Consider the following 20,221-nt stretch of genomic DNA (forward strand, 5'->3'; position numbering starts at 1 on the left):
TTTTTTCTTTCAGTTCTAACAACAATAAGGAATATTTTTGCATTATAAAATGTTTATATCAATTAAACTAATTTATACGACTTTAACAACCGTTACACACAATACCGGTTATAATTTACAGCAGTGTATTATGGTCAGCAAAGGTACCAATAACTTCTGAAGCAATTTCCGTATCCTACCTCCAAGTAAGTTTTAGTTTCAAATTGTCCAGAATGTTAAACATGATAAAGTACTGACCATCAGCAGTCGATTCAAGCGATTTTCAAATAGTACCCATCCTCCTCGCTTCTAACTGGTTGGCCTTCTCCTCTTTCAACTTTATTACGAGTGTTGTCTCCTTTTTTCATTTTTCGCCTGGATTTTTCCTGCCTTCTATTACTCGCGGTCATTGTTAGAGGATATTCTGATTGGTAGGATTCGAAGTTGAATCCATCTAAGCCACTGCTACTAATAGGAATGTAGGACGAGTCGGAGGCTATTTTAGTGAGTAGAGATGTATCGAAGTTTGTGTTTGGTCAGAATTTCAGATCCTAAAAAAAATAAAATTAAATTCGGATGCTTCTTCGAAAATAATTTCGAGATGTTTTACCTTGATAGCTTGTGGAAGATCAGGTAATTTTATATCTTTTATCTGTTGCGGCAGATTCATACTTTTCACAGCGCTGACTGCCCTTGCAGGAGCCGCAGAAAGTCCTGCCTCCTGCTTTTGTAGTTTGTTCTGGTCTTCGATCCGCGCCAAAATGTCGGCCATGTTAGTCTGAAGCACCATACCTCCCATGACCAGCTCAGACAGTATATGATGAACGGCATCCGCATGGAAGATGAGATCCAGTTCACAGACGTTCTCGAAACACTTGTCCAGCGTTTCTACAAACACCTGTATCAGATCCAGAATGCCGAGCTCGCTTTCGGACGAATCGACACAAAACACGAAATACAAAGTGGCGTAGTGCCGGTAGATGAGTTTGTAATCCGATCCACCGATTAGGCTAAAACATAAAAAATAAGATTGATTGGTCTAGAACAAATTTCATTGTTTAACAATTAGGTAGGTAGATTATTGACACAATCAACATAAATTATCATACACTTACCTTCCTCCTTCAAGAAAATTGCACACATTATCGTCTCGTTTGGACACTAACTGGAAAGTTTCCTTAATAATCTGTTGCTGCATGTCTTCGTTCTGAAATCAATTGAAATCACGAATTGCATTCTCCTGACGTTAATTGAAAATATGCTAGCGTAATCAAAAATATTGATTTCTCCATATTCCACTCTGTAAAAAAAATGTAACTGCTCTTCTTAATTGTCAGACTACTTACGAAATATTGGTAGAATTTAGACAGCCGGGGTTTGCCATGATTATTAAATACCAGGATCGCCTTTATCATTGTCCCTGGCGAATATTGGATTTGAATTAATTTGTAGAAAACAAATTTTATAGAAAAATATTTAAGCTGCACTCTGCTGATCCTCTGATGGTGTTTTATAGAATGATGACACTAATGACAGATCTGCATCTGCCGATCTGTTTCGAATGGAATTAATCCGACGTTTGTTGTACCGACGCTTTTGCGGTGTAACTACACGGAACAGCACGGAACCCTATAAAATCACACGTAAAGAAAAAAAAACTATTATTGTCAGATTTTCTGTATGGTCCGATGCACCGAATGAAGACAATGACGTTTGAGACGGGCGCTGTTTACTAAAAATGAACACTTGCATGAACTCGATGAATGAAAAAGTATTCATTCTTAGTAAACAGCGCACCGCTCAAACGTCAATGATGAACTCGGTGCATTGGACCATACATATACAGTAGCCGTTCGATAACTGCAAAATGTTTACTTTGCAGTTAACAAATGCCATTCGATAACTGCAACGCATTCTAGACGCCAAACGGTTGTCAATCGACGTCAGGTGCAATAAAAGTGCATCTAAATGTGCAGCGCAATGCAGCTGTCATTGAGTCTGACATCAGTTTGAAGTTTAGCGGTCCGATTACTGCAAAATTGTTGCAACTATCGAATTGCAGTTAAAAAGCATTGCAGTTAAATGACTTGCAGTTATCGAACGTCTACTGTATATGATACACTGCGCGGCGTTTGTAATGTTCCCAAATGGGTACTTGCACAAAACTTCACGCGGCGAATGACTGTCGAAAGGTACGGCTGGGCCAAACGATACAACGCAATGCTATTCACCCATAAGTAAACGGGGTGAAGAAAGCGCGGCGATACCTTTCATGGAGGGTTTGCCGCGTGCAATTTTCAGAAAATTAGACAATATTTAAAACTATGAGGCACGCCGCATGAAGCTTGAGATCCTGGGACTGAGTATTGTCCGTTGGCCAAACTTTGGAGAACACAGAACGCCGTCGGGACAAGTTCTGCTATACTCTGGTTTATGAGGTGAACACGCCCCGGCATCGCGGAGTTTGCTTCCTACTAAGCGCTCAGGCACACTCTGTGCTTATAAAGTGGGAACCTATGAGTGAAAGGATAATCGTTGCCAGATTTAGGACACGGGTCCAAAACCTTACTATAATCCAATGTTATGCGCCAACCGATGCTGCCGATCTACAAGACAAAGAGAACTTCTACAGTCAACTCAATGCCGTCGTAGATAGAATTCCGAAGGGTGATATCAACATCTGTTTGGGCGACTTCAATGCGAAGATCGGATCCGACAACTCGAACCATGAGCGCATTATGGGACGCCATGGTCTCTGAGAAATGAGCGAAAACGGAGAGCTGTTTGCAGAATTTTGTGGTAATAACGACATGGTGATCGGAGGATCGCTCTTCCCTCATCGACCGGTTGACAAGGTAACGTGGGTCTCAAATCGACCACATCTGCATCAGCCGAAAATGGAAACGGAGCCTTCTTGATGTACGGAATAAACGTAGTAATAAGAAAATTATTTTGAGCTTTTTAGTGGAATGTCTTCACTTGTCATAAGACGAGGTAATACAATCCCATTGAATTCCACCACTTAATTGTATCTTGACAGATACGTATTTCGACCACAACAGTAAGGCCGTCTTCAGTGTCTCGTACTTGACTCGACTTGCCGTAGTGCCGATATCGCGTCTGATCAGCACCTCCTCATCGGCGAAATACGCCTGCGCAGAGAAAACAATGGATCACTGATGAAACCTGGAGGAATATAGAGGAGCGAAGAGAAGCCAAAGCGCGATAGAGCGATAAAAAACCAGAGGAGCCAAAGTCTTAGCTCGTCAACGATACGCGGCTCAAGGAAGTAAAACTCTCATGTAGACTGAACAAGCGAGCGTGGGCAGACTCTCTGGCCGACGAAGGAGAGAGAGCCGCCGCAACCGGGGACGTTCTCCTCCTCTACGATATCTCACGACGCTTAAGCGGGGCGAAGATGAATGCAAAGTGCCAGCCAGGCCATCACCACCTCGGCATGATCTGCCTAGGATCCGACGTATAACACGCGTCAATACCGAAGCTCCATCACTGCTAGAGATTCAAACAGCCATCCAAAGCATGAAATCGAATAAAGCCCCAGGGGTTGATCGCATATCAGCCCAGATGCTCAAAGCTGACCCCATGACATCCGCTCAACTACTGCATCGTTTATTTCGTAATATCTGGGACACCGCAACTTTCTCGGTCAACTGGATGCAAGGTATCTCAGTGAAGGTGCCCAAAAAGGGTGACCTGACTGTATGCGATAACTGGCGAGGCATTATGTTGCTGTGTACCGTTCTCAAAGTTCTATGCAAAATTATCCTAGCCCAGATTCAGGAAAAGATGGATGCTACTCTCCGGCGACAGCAGGCTGGATTCCGTGCCGGAAGATCCTGTGTAGATATTGTCACGCTCCGCATCATTCTGGAGCAGGTCAACGAATTCCAAGAGTCCCTTTACTTGGTATTCATTGACTACGAAAAAGCTTTCGACCGTCTCAATCACGAGAATATGTGGGGCGCCTTGAGACGCAAGGGGTTCCTGAGAAAATCATCGGCCTCATCGAAGCACAGTACGAGGCCTTTTCGTGTAGAGTGCTGCACAATGTGGTCCTGTCCGACCCTTTCCGGGTCGCTGCGGAGTGAGGCAAGGATGTATTCTATCACCGTTGCTGTTACTCATCGTAATCGACGAGATTCGGGTAGATGCGATTGACCGTGAACCAAACCGCGGACTGTTATGGCAGCCTATAACCATGGAGCACCTAAACGACTTCGAATTGGCTGATGACGTTGAACTCCTCGCGCAACGGCGCTCTGATATGCAGAGTAAACGACCTTGCCGAGCGCTCCTCTTCGGCAGGTTTAGTCATCAACGTCAACAAAACCAAATCGTTGGATGTAAGCACGGTGACTCCTTCCAGTTTCACAGTAGCCGGGCAACCAGTGGAGAATGTTGAAAGCTTCCAATATCTTGGTAGCCAAATGGCGTCAGACGGCGGTACCAAGATCGACATAGGCGCACGGATTAAGAAAGCAAGGGCTGCCTTTGCGAGTGTTCGGGAACGAACTAAGAACGCACGAATTCGTTAGCGTAGTGCTTTAAGCTGCAATATATTTAGGATATATGTTAGGGTGGTTCAAAAAATCGATTTTGCTCCACAGTGCTTATCTGATTCTTTATCAGGTTCTGAATGTCCTCTGAAAATTTGAGCTCATTTGGATTTAAACTGATTTAGCACAAGCCGTTTCAGGTTTGCATGCAAATTAGTATGGGGAAATTTATTTTTTCATTGTACTGTTAATGACGCTTCCCCATTAGGCGCAGGTTAAAAGAAAACCTATATAGCTAAAAGGAATACTCAACAGCTTTCACCCAGTGAAAACCGCATCTTGATTAAACTTTCCAATAATTAGTAATCGAATTTAATCTATACCGTGGTTTTCTGGAGCTAATTGCATAACTCCTCAACAGGCAACATTGCTGCTCGTGGCGCGAAAGATAGCACACACAAATTCAGGCTACTATGTTGCACTGCACATTTCAGTGATGCCCTCAAAGAAGTTTAACGATCATGACTAAAGATTCGCATTCTGTCTTAAAATCGATTACTAATTATTGGGGCAATTAATTAACATGCGGTTTCCGTTGGGTGAAAGCTGTTGAGTATTCCTTCTAACTATGTAGGTTTTCTTTTAACCTGCGCTTAATGGGGAAGCGTCATTAACAGTATAATGATAAAATAAATTTCCCCATACTAATTTGCATGCAAACTTGAAACGGCTTGTGCTAAATCAGTTTTAATCCAAATGAGCTTAAATTTTCAGAGGACACTCAGAACATGATAAAGAATCAGATAAGCACTGTGGAGCAAAATCGATTTTTTGAACCACCCTAATATATCAAGACAAAATTTTCAAAACGACTTATCTGCTTTTGTAAACAAAGATTCAAACGACGATTTGACGAATCTGATAGCTCTCCCACGCAAACCAACACCATCAATAGGTAGGTGAAGGATTCCGCTAACTGTTGATGGTGTTGGTTTGCGTGGGAGAGCTATCAAATTCGTCAAATCTTCGTTTGAATCTTTGTTTACAAAAGCAGATAAGTCGTTTTGAAAATTTTGTCTTGATATGTAGTAATAAGTTTGCTTAGATTTTAATTTAGAGATTGCTTACAAATTCAGTGGCTTAGTAGTTTTTCGATTCCACGAACAATTAGGTTATAATTTTACAATTTTTGTGCTGTAAGATAATTCTCAATAATGTTGAGCCTTTTATAAATAAGTTGTTATTTCTCACCTCTAGCGTATTTTTGAATTTAATTCAATGGACTGTAGAAATTAATAAAATAAACTAAATTATTGAAATAGACAATCGCTTTGTGCATGGATAACAAACGCATGTGATGTTTTGACATTAATGCTATCTGATGAGATGACAGGGCTGTGCAATCGCAGCAGACTTCAGTTCGTTGACTACGGAATGGTTGCCAGCCCGAACAGCGAGTTAAAGAAATATCTGGAAAAACGGGCAGATAAGTGAACGCACCAAGATACGCATTATCAACTCTAACGTGAAATCTGTGCTGTTATACGCTAGTGAAATATGATGTGTATCAGTGGAGAACACTCAACGGCGTTTATCAACAGATGCCTGCGGTATATAATTCGGGCCTGGTGGCTCTACAACTGGATCTCAAACAACGGAGCTCCATCATCGTTGTCACCAGAGGCCGATAGCAACAGAAATTTGGGATTGGAAGTGGGGCTGGGTTGGCCACACTCTATACGTAGGGGCGGAAACGAAATCTGTAAACAAGCATTAGACTGGAACACAGCGGGACATCGCAGCAGAGGCAGACCCAGAGGCTCATGGTGGTGAAGCCAAAATAAATAATTAAAAGAAGTCGACCGAAACCTGGCAACAGGTTAAAACGATAGCCGGGCAACGCTCAGGATGGAGATCCTTCAAGTCGGCCCTTTGCACCACCGGAGGTGTACAGGAACCATAAAGTAAAAAAAAGTAAATAAAAAAACCTTATAAGTTATGGAAAAAATCATTAGAACATACTAATGCAATTTATTATGCAACTTGATGAATGGTCTCATACTAAAAAGTTAATAAAGTTCATAAGCTAATGAAAAGTACACACTTAAACAGCATTTCAACGTTCGGTATTTTGTTTACTGAGTTTCAACTGCAAAATTTCTTTTTTACTGAAATACTGTTTTTTAGTGGACCTCCAATGATTGTCAGTAATAAATTTCCGAGTTTCGGTAAAAAAAATATGCTTATCGTTCTGACGTTTACTTATTTTTACTGAACAAATCATTAAATCCGTAAATTGCTGAACTGTACAAAAAGTCGGCACAAATCAAAACAGCACCACCAGTAAAACATTAAAATTTACCGACTAGTTTTTAGAAAAATACTGAACGCTATTGTAGAGCCCTTTGTTATTGTTTATTTACCATTTTGAAAAAAATATTTTGTCGGGCACAAGTTTCTAAAGTCTCAAGTCTAAAGTGCAAAATAATCGCTAACGAATAAAACAACTATATTTATTTGGTTGCGATTCCTGCCTCCTCTCGGCTGTGATAGACAGCATCCGACGGGGTCCGCCACTGGCCGCCATCAGCATCCCGGTTTCAAAGTTCGTTAGAGCATTCTGGACTCGGTGATTTTGAGCGTTTCCCACTCTGCTTTGAAGGCGGCTATGGGATCCGGCGGCAAGGTTACCGCTGCTTTCGACATAATAGTCTTGCATAGTTTGCCTCTGATCAGCGGCTTTGTTCTCCCCACAACCAGTGTGTAGATGCTTCTTAGGCCGAACATGTTCAAAAGGAACCACGACGCGGATGTTACCCAGGCAAGGCTAGTTCTATACCTCACCGCAGCTAGTTCTATACCAAGCGCAGCGTCAGCGGGATTAGAACTTTCGACGTCACGAACCCGGAGAACATCCATTGATGCAGCCACCGAACATTATCATCGGTGAACGTTAATGAAGTTACGGGCGGAGCCCGTTTCTGTGTCTTAAAACAACCCGTTTCCTCAATGTAGTAATGCCGTCTAATGGTAAACGACTGCGGGCTGCGGTATTTGCGTTATCACGGAGAAGCCACGCACGGTACATTGCCTGACTGTCTTGTATCTGTATCAATTCGAAATGATTATCGAAAAGTATAGTAGTAAGGGGCCGTACACATATTACGTAAGCACTTATGGGGAGGGGAGGGGGGGTCAGACAATATCTTACGCTCCATATAAATAAAAATTCATTTGTATGAAAAAAATCTTACATGGGGGGAGGGGGGGCCGGAAAACCCAGAAAAATTGCTTACGTAACAAGTGTACGACCCCGTCGTATTTTCCTTTAAAAATCTAGCAGAATTTATCACAAAACCCCTGAAATTTGTCCATAATAAATACTTATATTTCATGCGAAGGTTCATTGATTAGATATACTGTCCAATCAGTAAAATATTTCCCAAAAAATAAATCCTCATTTACTGACTAACTCAGTTATGTTCACATAAACAAACTACCTTTATTACCGATTTTAATGTTATTTTGACATATCTCGTTTATGCTGACAACTCGGTAATGTAAAATATTGCTGTTGAAATTACTGGGCGATCCGTAGTCCAAAAACTCAGTAAAATTTTACCGACTTCGGTAAAATAAAGTAGCTGTGTATAAGTTTGGGAATCTATGCGGCGAATGCAATGTATAAGTTTTTTCTTATAGATATCATTAAGTCGCTGCTTTGGCAAAAAAAAAGTATTAGCAATATGAATAATAAACAGCAATGGATTTTTTACGTGTATCATTCAAAATAAATGCTGAAATCCTGATGGTTATCAAACTGAAGCCAAAATTTGTTATTGTGCTGGAGCCAAACATTGAAGATTGTTCCTAGTCCCAGAGGAACATTGCGCACATTTTGTTTTTTGCATGTACCCAATGGGACACTAATCGTCCACAAAATGAAAGCTTTTATGGCGTAATTTTAATAGACTATCAAGTGAAAATTTTTCGTTTCTTATAAAAATGTAAAATATTTTTAGTCTTCTTCTTCGCAGAAAAAACTACAATAAAAACAAACATATTCTAGGTAAATCGAAACATTAATTCAGTTTGTTCTGGTATCAAAAATAAATATGTTTGGATCAAACATATTGTTACATTTAAAGCAAACGAAAACCTTTTTTGAATCAAATGTGCGTTTCAAGTTGTTTCAACCAGCTATATGTTTGAAGCAAACATGGATATGATTGTTTTGGTTCGACCACTCATAAGATTTTGTTATCAATTCTACCAATTTTCATATTCTGGTAGCAATTAACTACCAAATTTCACATTTCCGAACGTTCATATTTCATTTACAGTAGACGTTCGATAACTGCAAGTCATTTAACTGCAATGCTTTTTAACTGCAATTCGCTAGTTGCAACCGTTTTGCAGTTATCGGACCGCTAAACTTCAAACGGATGTCAAACTCAATGACATTTGCAATGCGCTGCACATCACCCTACTGTCATCGCCTATCTATCCAATGGGAAAAAATGGTGGCTAACATCTCTGGGGTTAGCGCGCGGTGGGCCCCACTGACAATTCAAAATTAGTAAACAAAAACATCATTTCAGGACTAATTTTCTGTGATGGAGTAATTGTTGTTAAGCGATTTGAATGATTTTATTACTATTATCGTTATATACCACCTATTCCGTGCCGTGAAAAATGTGTTCGATTTTCAATTTAATTGTAATAAGACCGTCATTCAATACAACACGGTTAGTACGGTGCAAAACAAATTTGAATATTTGGTAACAATATTGTATCAGAAAATAACGCCCACAGCAAAATAATATCGTGAATTTTATGCTGGAGCCAGAAGCATAGATGGTGTCATCCGGCTGCTGCACATTTAGATGCACTTTTATTGCATCTGACGTCGATTGACAACCATTTGACGTCTAGAATGCATTGCAGTTATCGAACGGCATTCGCTAACTGAAAAGTAAACATTTTGCAGTTATCGAACGGCTATACTGTACTTACCTTTCCGTACCTGAAAAACATCCTTATCATCAATTTGGAAGCAAGAAAACATCTGCTTCTTCTCTTGCTTTTACTCCTCTGCTGACTTCTGATCGGATCCGATCCGAACTCGAGTTTTTGTTTACTTTTGCAAGAGTGAGCCCACTAGTGAATGTATCCAGTTTTCCGCGAGCGGTAATGGCCGCCAGCATGCCTGCGGGTTAGTCTCTGGTTTGACGTTTCTGGAGGTCAACTGCACCCACCATTCGAACATTTTGATCAATGTGGTATATAAGAAGGATTGAATTCTCTGAATCAGCACCTTTTTATATGCCACATTGGTCAGAATTCTCGGAGCGGTGGGTGCAGTTGACCTCCACAGACGTCAAATCAGAGACTAACCCGCAGGCAAGCTGGCGGCCATTACCGCTCGCGGAAAACTGGATAAAACAAACAGGGATTTAATTTGGTTTTAAAAATAAATATGTTTGATTCAAACATATTACCATTTTGGAAATAAACATGTATATTTTTGAAGCAAGTGGATGAAATTTGTATCCGTGAGACTTGTAGACGAAACAATGAATTGTAAGGGTATCTAAAATAAAGTAAAAACCAGCAACATATAAACCAGAATACGACGCGTTATCAAAAGTTTTGAATTCCTGTATTAGTTTTTTTTGTTGATGGAAAATAAATAAACGCATTGGTTACAGAGATTTCTCAGCTTTCTTCGACGAAAATTGCAGTTCAGTGTTTGGCAGTTAATGTCAAATTTGTTATGGCATCCGCCATTATGGTGAGCGTAGAAATCTGGATAAAAATTTTTCTTATTTCAACTAAACTTCATTAAAAACTTTGAAAATTTTTGAACCTAAACCGTCTTTTTCCCGTTTTCCCGGTTTGGTGACCACCCTAACAACTACACGACTCAAAATGAACGTCTGTTCTCTGTGGTGTTGCTCTGCAGTACAGTGACTATAATAACAGTGTCGTCAAGTGTCAGAATTGGAACAGTCTGTCTGTCAGTTCCATACAAATGCGCGTTCCAAACGAGCAGGAGACCTGTCAAACGTGGCACATGACGTTATACTAATGACACACTGATGGTATTCGTACCATGGTACAAGTTGTACCACAGGTGTGTCGCCTTGTACCATGCTGGTACAACGTGGAAAACCATGGTACAATATGTACTAGGGTATATAACCGTGGTATACCACGGTCCTTGTACCACCAGTGTGTCTTTAGTATTACTCTTCTTATAGGACTCTACTCTGCAGTGCTGCACTAGCGCCGCTGGACTGAACTGGTGTCCAGCACCAAAAATACTGCACATCGCTGGAAAATTGATGATTGATGATGACAGTTGGCGCATTTTAACGTGCTCAAGTTGGCAACAGCCCGGTACTTGAAGTTGCTGCCGTTTTTTACGTTTTCATCGCGAACCGCTGCTCATTGTTGGGTTGATGGTTGTTCAGTTATAAAAATCAATTTTCTCGGTTCGTTGTGTCCTGCAAAATTTCCCGGACCACAAGATAACGACAATCAAAACTTCTAAATTCAGCAGTCGATCAGTGTTTTCCCGATAGAAACAAACGCCTCCGTTTGTGAACTGAAAACTCCTTGGTAATGCGGATTTTCCGCTGAAATTCGCAGAAAGTGTAGGTAGATGTGCTTTGCTTGAGAGTTCCAGACCCGATCCACCCGGTACGTCGGTCGCGTCACCGTCGTCGTCGGGAGTTTGTCCTAAAGTTGACGCGAAGTGCTGTTTTTGAAAATATTAGTGGGTGTGGATATCGAAAGAAGACGACTGAGGTGTGTGATGTGGAAAGGCTCAGCTCTGCGGCTCGCCAATCTATCGGCATTTTTTCCTGGAGTGAGCTCTGTGTTGCGGTCAGCCAGGGATTGTGGATTGCGTGGCGGTTAGGGGAGAGGCATGCGAACAGACGAAGAAACTGGTTTATTTGGAATGGCAGCCGAGTAGGGTGTGGACGAAACACTTCGATCACTGTGAAGCAGTTCGACATGTTTTTGCAGACAACAGTCGGGAAGTGCAGTGGAATTTTATGTTGAGTGATAACGAAGTAACGATCCAAGTTTGGTGAAAAACGCGAAAGGAGTATCGCTGCTAGCAGGATTTTGGATAATGTTGGGAGTCTACCAGAAAGGAAAATACTGTTGCGATAGTCAGCTTCTTCGGAATTGTCAAATAACAGGGGATATATCGCTGTTGAGAGTTTGTCGAACTGCTGTTCTATGCATAAATTATGTCCCAATAATTATTAATTTGTGTCTAGTGTTTTACTTAGTACCTATATTTGACTCTGAGCGGGTGTATTCACGTTTTTCACTCCGCAAATATTTTAAATTAGTAGTGAGGCCTTAGCCGTGCGGTAAATTGCGAGCCTACAAAGCAACGCCATACTGAAGGTGGCTGGGTTTGATTCCCGATCCGTCTAAAAAAAATCGACGTGGGCATCAAAGTATCATCGTGGTAACTTGGCATAGGACCTTTTCAGGTAATAGAAACTGTGAAAGTGCTGAATGAACACTAAGCTGTGAGACTGTGTTTCAGTGGGTAATATGCCAATGAGAAGAAGAAGATTAGGACCTAGTGTTCCTATATATTGTACCTAGTTGTTGAATCCATTATTCTCAAAGCAATCATGAGAGGCATAGTCTTATAATAGCATTTTGAATGCACAATGTTGTTTTTCGTTATGTGGAACAGCTACATTAGTGCCACTTTAAGGCCTGTTCATACGTCAAACGTTTTCCAATATGAAACCATAAAGCGGGGACTATTTGTCCAATGAACTTACATTTGAGAATAGAAATCGGTACGTGAAGAATGTTTTTTCCATTCCGACCATTGACAGGAGTACTTGTCGTTAGCCTAACCCTATCACTAATTACATAGTTTAGCTACATTTTATTATTCCATTGCACTATTTTCGATGGATGCATTAAAGCAGCACTACTGTAGCTGTTTCATTGCACCTGGGTATGACGTTTGTGATGGTTGCATTCTGAGATGAGTTGGATTAAGTTTCAATGTTCCTGAAAGGGGGTATTGTTTATGTTGGGCAAAATTATTCCCACTACCATCTCTCTCTTATGGGCCAGCTGGTAAGGGCGATGACAACTACAGCGTCGGGTGGCAAGAGCGCGAGTTCGAATCCCGCTCGAAGAAAGTAAAAAATTATGTTCCATTTTAAATATGAAAATACAATAACGATATAAAATAAAACTATGTAAAAAAAGAATTAGAAAAAAATGCCATTAAAAAAACCTTTTTTCTTGTTTTTAAAATTAAGCATTTATTCAGCATTTTGGATGCTGAATAAATGCTACTCAGCAAAATTTCTACTTTATCGATAAAGTAGGATTGAGCATTTAAGCAGCCATATATTGGGCCAAAACCTGCATTACAATAGCATTAAAGGCCATTATAGCCCAGGTAACTAGTAAGCATTATATAAAGCATTTAAGTGGCATTATATGCGCCTTTACCCCAAACATTAAATACCAATAAGCCCTATAGTCGCCTTATAGGTCTCACCAAACTTCAGTCATTCTAACACTACCGACCATGCGTACCATGCGAGTCTTACTTGTGTGCTCACCCATACCCTCGGTCCCTCACTCTGTGGGGGTATCACGAGTAATACCCCCAACTCCCATTCGCTTGCACCACATGTGCACCACTTGGAGGTGTGTGGGTACCACCCTCTGCCACCCGCTTGCCGCCGAAGCAACCCTCACTCTGTGGAACCTCCACAGGCTCCGTTAACTTCCTGGCTAATTGTTTCACCCCCCAGGTCATTTATCCCCTCGGCACGGGTCGCCTGACACCTTGGGATTCGAGGCTAGGGACGCCATATTGTCAGCTTCAGTGTTGTACTGAGCCTGACGATATGGCCGGATTTACACCGTTACGCACTACTTCCAAGTATCCATATCCCAACGTAACGGGGGGTCCCTCTTTAATCTGTCACGGTATAAGTGTACGGCCTCAAATATGTTTTCATGCGGTTTGTAGAATACGGACTCTATTATTATTTTCAGTTATCAAAATAATATCAAAATATGATATTTGCTAGAGTACTCTGCAATTCTATATCAAAATATGTTATAGTTTTGATAAACTCAATTTGTTATCATCTTGATAATATTTTGATAGCGAAATATTCTAATTCTGTGAATGCATAAGCACCATATCATAATTGAAGTTATTTGGCCTTAACTTCCTCTCGGAATCAAAAACTAACTTTACTCGCGTTTTCAAGAGCATCCCATTCAATACAGAAGCAACGCACAACTACATTCTCCCCACAATTATGGAACACTTTTGCCAAAATGCAATAATTCCTCAATCAAATTCACTATTTCCCATAGTAAATAAGTTTCTATCCAAACCGACCCAACCTAAATTTTTGACTGATGCTTAAAATATTAAAATTTAAGGAAGGTCTTTTCTAAAGTTTTCGTAAGGAAATTTCAGAATGAATTACTAAAAAATCACAAGGAATTTCCGAAGCATTTTCCGAAGGTATTTCCAATAGAAGCATAAGTACTACAACGCTAGTGGCGCTGTAGCCATTAAAATTATTTTGCCAAGCTTAACTTACCGTTTGTTGTCCATCATGCTGTAGTGAAAGTTTGGTTTCATCACCAACATTGACTGGTTCAAGCAAACTAAATGCAGGTCACGCGAACGGGAGCAACATTAGCAATTTTATACTTTTGCATTCACTGTATTTCCGAACGAGTTTCTACATACATTTTCAAAGGATTTCCTGAAGGGGTTTTCAAAGGAATTTCTTAACACATTTCCGAGGAAATTGCTAAAAGAATTCCTAAATAATTTTTTGAAGGATTTTCTGTAAGAAGTTTTGAAGGAATTCCCAAAGAAATTTCCAAAAGAATTTTTATATAAATTTCTGAAGAAATTCCTAAACGAGTTTCCGAAGATATTTCTAAAGAATATCTGTAGTATTTTACGAAAATATTTCCAAGGGGGTTTCTCGAGATTTTTTTTTTAAATAATGCATTGAAAAAGTCAGAAAAATCGCAAATCTCGTTTGATGAACCTCTAAATCTTCACGGATTTAGCTGAAAATTGGTCAGAAGACTCCGTTTAAGATACTCATTGAAATAGAGGGGTGGCACTTAGAATCTGGAATACTTTTGAAAATGGTGAACAGGTCTATTGTCCATCATGTTGTAGTGCAAGTTTGGTTTTGGTAGCATCGGTACTTTGGCTGGTCCAAGCAAACTAAATGTAGGTCACGCGAACGGGAGCAACATTAGCAATCTTATGCTTTTGCATCAACTGTATTTACGAACGAGTTTCTACAGAAATTTTCAAAGGATCTCCTGAAGGAGTTTTTAATGAAATTCCTTTTGAAGGGATTTCTCAATTATTTACTGGGGAGGTATTCAAATAATTATTTTTAAGGAATACCTGCGAAAATTCCCAATGGAATTAATGAAGAAATTTTTGATTAAATGGCTGAAGCCATTTTCAGATGTGCTTGCTAAGGAAATCCTTGAGATATTTCCTAAAGAATTTCTTCAGTAATTTACGAGAAAAAAATGCGACGCCTCCAATTTTTTTTTAATTAAATGAACATGAACTTTTTTATAATCAACCGTTAGTGATAACATTTTATGAATAGTTCTTATGATTGTGTTTGTATATTGGTCATAATTTTGAAGGTTTGATCAGTTTTCCGGCATTTGTTTATTTTGGCCTGTTCTTCAAACGGACAAAAATTGCCATGGTATCGAGACAACAATTTTTAGATGCATTTTTCATCAGTCATCGTAGATTTATAACAACAAAATTTTTATTTAACGTATGCATGTTTACTATAGCTGTATGATTGTTTAATACAGTTAGGTGCAATATTGCACTAGAGCGTTATAAAAACTACTTGTTTTACCAAGGTGGCGAAATATAACACAGTGGTGAAATATAGTACACCTACCCTACATGAAAAGTTTTACTTTAATGACGTTTGCCTTCAATATGACGAAATAAAATGCAGAGTGGTGATATTGTGCGAAATACAAAGTTAAGCATCCACAAGATTTTGAAGAACATAAAGTGATTGTTTCATATCGAAACGTTTTTTCTCGGTTTTGTAAGAGAAGACTCATAGTAGCTAGACTGTAATATAATTATAGGCATTCAAACCTCATCTCAGAAGATCATTTTTAGAGTAAAGCTATAGACTTTATATATGCTTTGTATACAAAAACAAGGGAAAAATAGAAAATGTGCAGTTATTCACAATAAAAGAACACATTTGTGAAAATCGAGGTTTCAAATTAAATAATCATTTCTCAAACTAACCGCCGCAGAACATCTTCTTTTTCAATGGCTTTACACTCCAACTGGAACTTCTTAGCCTGTGCTTTTCAACTTAGTAATTAATTGGAAGCTTTTCTATGCCCGCCATTGCATGAATATGTATCTACATTTAGTGTCTCAAGTACAATGGATACACTATGCCCAGGGAGTCGAGAATGTGTCTAGAACGGACCAAGAATCGAACTCACCATCTCCGGATTGGCAATCCTACGCCTTTGCTCGCAAGGCTACTGAAAACCCAGAACATACATAACTGAAAATACGCTTTCGTATCACCGCATATGGGGGATTCAATTCCACCAACACAAAACACACACCCGACCGCATATTCTCTATCAAAACTTCAATAGACTTCTTATATTGAACACCAAACCAGTTCGTACTTGTGCTTGTTCTCCACAGATTCTCATGAGCGGCAGAAATCAGTGAATCATGCATTTCATTATTATTTAGTGATTCACTACGCGACGGCAGGGCAGAGTGGAATGACGACCATTACAGCTCGTTCGAATTATATCTTTCCTCATCTGATGATGATACATAGGTCATAAATATGTTGTACATATTGATCGATAACAATTGAGGTAATCGATTCGGCAGTGAATGTCGTTAACAAGATATTTCCGGAATCGATCAGCTAGTGGCCAATCGAATTTACTTAAAACAGAGGAACGCAACTTCGAGTCTTGCTACGTGCAGCGCAAAAATCGCGAGTGTGAACAAACATTGTGATCCAGTTGAATATGTTTGCGCGGCTAGTGACTTACTTATCCGCGTCGTGAGTAGCGGATAAGCTTCGTCCATCGCATCAGCGCAAGGGAGGATCGCGAAAAGCCCTCTCCTCCTATACATCCTGAACAGGTATGTGAAGTAGTTCAGAGTGGTAGGATTGTTCGATCGTGGAAGTCATCCTCCTCGAACACATTCACAACAACATCTGTCGTCGACGGTGGACGACGCTTTCGTTATTGGTAGTGTCGTTGGTCATTGAGCCGCTGTACGTTCGTCGTTCAAAGTTGTATTTAGACCTGTGCACCGCCGCGCCGCGCCGCCGCCGCCGGTGGTTTTACTCACGCCGCCGCCGCCGACAATTTTGGGCCGGCGCGCCGCCGATCTTAATTTTGCCACGCCGATGACTAATCGCAATAAAAAAAAATCAATTAACTTAAGTCGAGTCGAGTAAAGTACAAACTAAAGATGGCCTTACAGTTGAAGACGAAATACGTATCTGTAAAGCAATACAACGTGGTGGAGTTTATTGGAATAGTACTAATCTCGTCTTATGATAGTTCATAAATGGTGAAAAGGTGGAAATCGTCAGAATTCAATTTCAAATCTACCTTACGAGATGATGTCTCTAAGTCTGTGTGGTGAAATACATTGTCTGGATTAATAAATATGTTGGTTGATAAGTTTATGAGTTTGCATTAGGCTTCATCTAGTGGATATGTATCTTCTACCAAGTAGAATAACACATACAATGTTTAACTGATCTTTGGAATTCTTCTAAGTCAAGCCTTTGGCATTCAGTCGAGCACCTAAACCTGTAGGTGACTTTAGAAATTCTTTTTTCTCCGAAAATTCCTTCAGAATTTACATTACGAAATTCTTCTGAACATAATTTACGAATTTCTTTAGAACATTCCTTATGGAATGGAATTCCTATGAAAAATAAGCTAGAAATTCGTTCCAAGAGAATTACTCCGGAAATTTCTCCCATGATTTTTTTTTTCGGCAATTATTCCATGAATCCCTTAAATTAATTCTTCCAGATATTACATAAAAGGTTTCTTAGATCTTTTCAAGGAACTTCTTCGGAACTTCTACCAGCAATTCCTTTAAAACATTCTTCGGGAATCCTTCCAGAACTTCCTACAGGAATTCCTCCTAAAATGCTTTCACGAGTTCATTCCGAAATTCTTTTAGTAATACCTTGGTAATTTTTCAGTGTTTAATGCTTATATTTTTGTTTTACTCTTTCGAAAATTCAATTAGTAACTACATCGAAAACTATTTCATTCTCTTATTATTTTTCAAAGGATTTCCGGAAAGAAATTCCAAAAGAACTATAGGGTGGCTCAAATTAGTATGGGAGAAACTTTTTTCATTTTTTTTATGGGCCGTATCATACTTCTTGATCGTAAATTGTGCCGTCCAACTGCAAATCACTGTTTTTCGATGTTTCTGCATACATTTTACCATATACCATATACCATTTTACCATTTACCATATAAACTTCCAAGGATTTTAGCACCGCCCAAACGTTGACCGATTTGGCTGAAATTTTGTCCAGAGCATCAGGGCATCAAATAGAACCGAATAAGAGAACGGCCCATCAAAAAATTTGAAAAAGTGTTTTTGAGCCACCCTAGTGTAGGAGTTTCCAAATGAATTTTCGAAGAATTTTTAAAAGAGAGCCTGAATTGATTTTCAAAAATAATTTCCGTTGGAACTGCTAAAAAAGTTTTTGGAGGTATTTCTAAAAGACTTCCCCAAAGAATTCCCAAAGGAATTTCCAGAGAAATCCATAAAGGAATGTCTGAAGGTATTTTTGAAGGAATTTATGAATAAATTCCTAACAGAATTTCAGAGGAAATGCCTTCTGGTATGTCTGAAATAATTCCTAGATAAATCCTGGAATTCCTTTGGAATGTTTCTAAGAAATCGATTAGCAGTTTCCCTCGGAATTTGCCTCTGGGAGTCCTACAAAAACTCATCCGGAAACGAATTCTAGAAAGTCTTTCGGATTTTTTTCGGATATTCTTTGGAATTTCCCTCAGTAATTAGTTCGGAAATTCATCCACGCATTCTTTCAGAAATTTGTTAAGGAAAACCTTGGGAAAATCGTATCTCAACGATTATCCGAAAATTTCAAAATTCTTCTAAGAACTCTTTTGGTATACCTTGCAAAGTTCTAGGATAAAATTTCCTTAAGAATTCTTGAACAAGTTCCAGAACTCCTATCCAAGAGTATCCAAGAAACTCCTGAAAGATTTTTCAAAGTAACTCCTGAATGAGCTTCTGATTTTCTTAGAAATCTCCGCAAGTTCCTTTGGACATTCCGTCAAGATTTCGTTCAGGAACACGGATATACCTTCTGAAAATCCTTCACAAACTCTGTTTGAAATATCTACGAAAAATGTTTGAGGAGTTCCTTAGGAAATTGCTTCAGAATTCCTTCAAAAACTCTCTTAAAACTCCTACAGAAATTCAATTACGAATTACTTTGGAAATTTCATCAAGTTTTGAAAATTTGCTTAAGAATTTCTTCGAAAATTAATTGAGAAATTCCAGCGAAAGATACTTTTTGGATTTTTTTTTGGAATTTCCTCTAGGGGTTCCTTAGCATCAAGACATTTTTCCTGAAATTACCTTAGGGATTCTTTCAAATATACCTTAGGCAATTTCTGAAGATTTTTTTCCGGATAATCCTTTGAAAATTCCTCCAGTAAATTCTTTGGTTACTTTAGGAAGCTACCTACAGACAAAACTACCTCTGTAAAGGGGAAGGGTCGTTTGGCCGAAACCCATTCAGCCGAAAGCCATTTGGCCGAATTCCACTTGGCCGAACAAACCATTAGGCCGAAACCAATCTGGCCGAAAGGGTAATTTGGCCGAAAGGGTCATTTTGCCGAAAGGGTAGTTTGGCCTAAAGGGTCATTTGGCCGGAATGGTCTTTTGGCCGAAAGGGTCATTTGGCCGAATAGGACATTTGACCGTATAAGACATTTGACCGAATAGGTCATTTGAAAAGTGAGAAATTAGGAATGCGAAGAGAGACGTCTTAATTCTCATTCCTCATTTCTCACTTCTCACTGTAAAAAGAGAGAAGCGTGAAGTTAGTAGTGAGACGTCTCTTTACCCACTTCGGACTATTCACTTTTCACAATGTGAAAAGAGAAATGAGGAGTGAGAAGTGAGACGTCTCACATCTCACTATGAAAATTAGAAGCGCGAAGTGAGCAGTGAGACGTCTCACTATTCACTTCGCGCTTCTCAATTTCTACAGTGAGAGGAGAAAAATGAAAAAGAGTGAGACATCTCACTACTCACTTTCATTTCTCACTGTTCCCTGTAAACAGTGAGAATTGAGACGTCTCCCTTTTCACTCCTCATTTACCACTTATCGTTGTAAAAAATGAGAAGCATGAAATGAATAGTGAGATGTCTCATTACCCACTTCGTCCAACTCACTTTTCACAATAAAGAGAAAAGTGAGACGTCTCACTTCTAACTCTTTATTTATATCTTCTCATTGTAGAAAGTGGGACGTGAGATGACTCACTTCCCATTTCTCACTTCTCACTGTGAAAAGTAATTAGTGCGATAGATAGATAAATAGATAGA

At 39.5% G+C, this 20,221-nt stretch overlaps 2 protein-coding genes and 1 pseudogene across 4 annotated transcripts in view; 1 reads left to right on the forward strand and 2 right to left on the reverse strand.

Annotated features, from left to right (window-relative positions):
- Window positions 1-34: 34 nt before the first annotated feature.
- LOC134214351 (AP-3 complex subunit sigma-2) lies at window positions 35-1,509 on the reverse strand. The gene is made up of 4 exons (XM_062693745.1): window positions 1,326-1,509; window positions 1,095-1,186; window positions 590-989; window positions 35-530 (listed from the first exon to the last, which is right to left on the reverse strand). The coding sequence occupies exons 1-4, from the start codon at window positions 1,392-1,394 to the stop codon at window positions 516-518; spliced, it is 576 nt and encodes a 191-aa protein (XP_062549729.1). The 5' UTR covers window positions 1,395-1,509; the 3' UTR covers window positions 35-515.
- Window positions 1,510-6,601: 5,092 nt separating this feature from the next.
- On the reverse strand, window positions 6,602-7,608 carry LOC134214352 (ER membrane protein complex subunit 3-like; annotated as a pseudogene).
- Window positions 7,609-10,903: 3,295 nt separating this feature from the next.
- LOC134218525 (myosin heavy chain, non-muscle) overlaps window positions 10,904-20,221 on the forward strand; it is a 189,521-nt gene continuing 180,203 nt past the window's right edge. For all 3 annotated transcript variants that reach the window (XM_062697635.1, XM_062697637.1, XM_062697636.1), the window contains exon 1: window positions 10,904-11,155. The gene's annotated coding sequence lies outside the window, so the exon portion shown is untranslated. The remainder of the gene's footprint in view (window positions 11,156-20,221) is intronic.

The sequence above is a fragment of the Armigeres subalbatus genome, chromosome 2 (genome assembly GCF_024139115.2).
Source record: "Armigeres subalbatus isolate Guangzhou_Male chromosome 2, GZ_Asu_2, whole genome shotgun sequence".
Classification (NCBI taxonomy): domain Eukaryota; kingdom Metazoa; phylum Arthropoda; class Insecta; order Diptera; family Culicidae; genus Armigeres; species Armigeres subalbatus.

What these genes read in the sequence shown, in the direction of transcription:
- LOC134214351 (XM_062693745.1), bottom strand. Translation starts at nt 1,394, where the DNA reads ATGATAAAGGCGATCCTGGTATTTAATAATCATGGCAAACCCCGGCTG. An exon ending in CTAAATTCTACCAATATTTC is followed by an intron (nt 1,187 to 1,325) that starts GTAAGTAGTCTG and finishes AATTGATTTCAG; the next exon opens with AACGAAGACATGCAGCAACA. An exon ending in AATTTTCTTGAAGGAGGAAG is followed by an intron (nt 990 to 1,094) that starts GTAAGTGTATGA and finishes TTTATGTTTTAG; the next exon opens with CCTAATCGGTGGATCGGATT.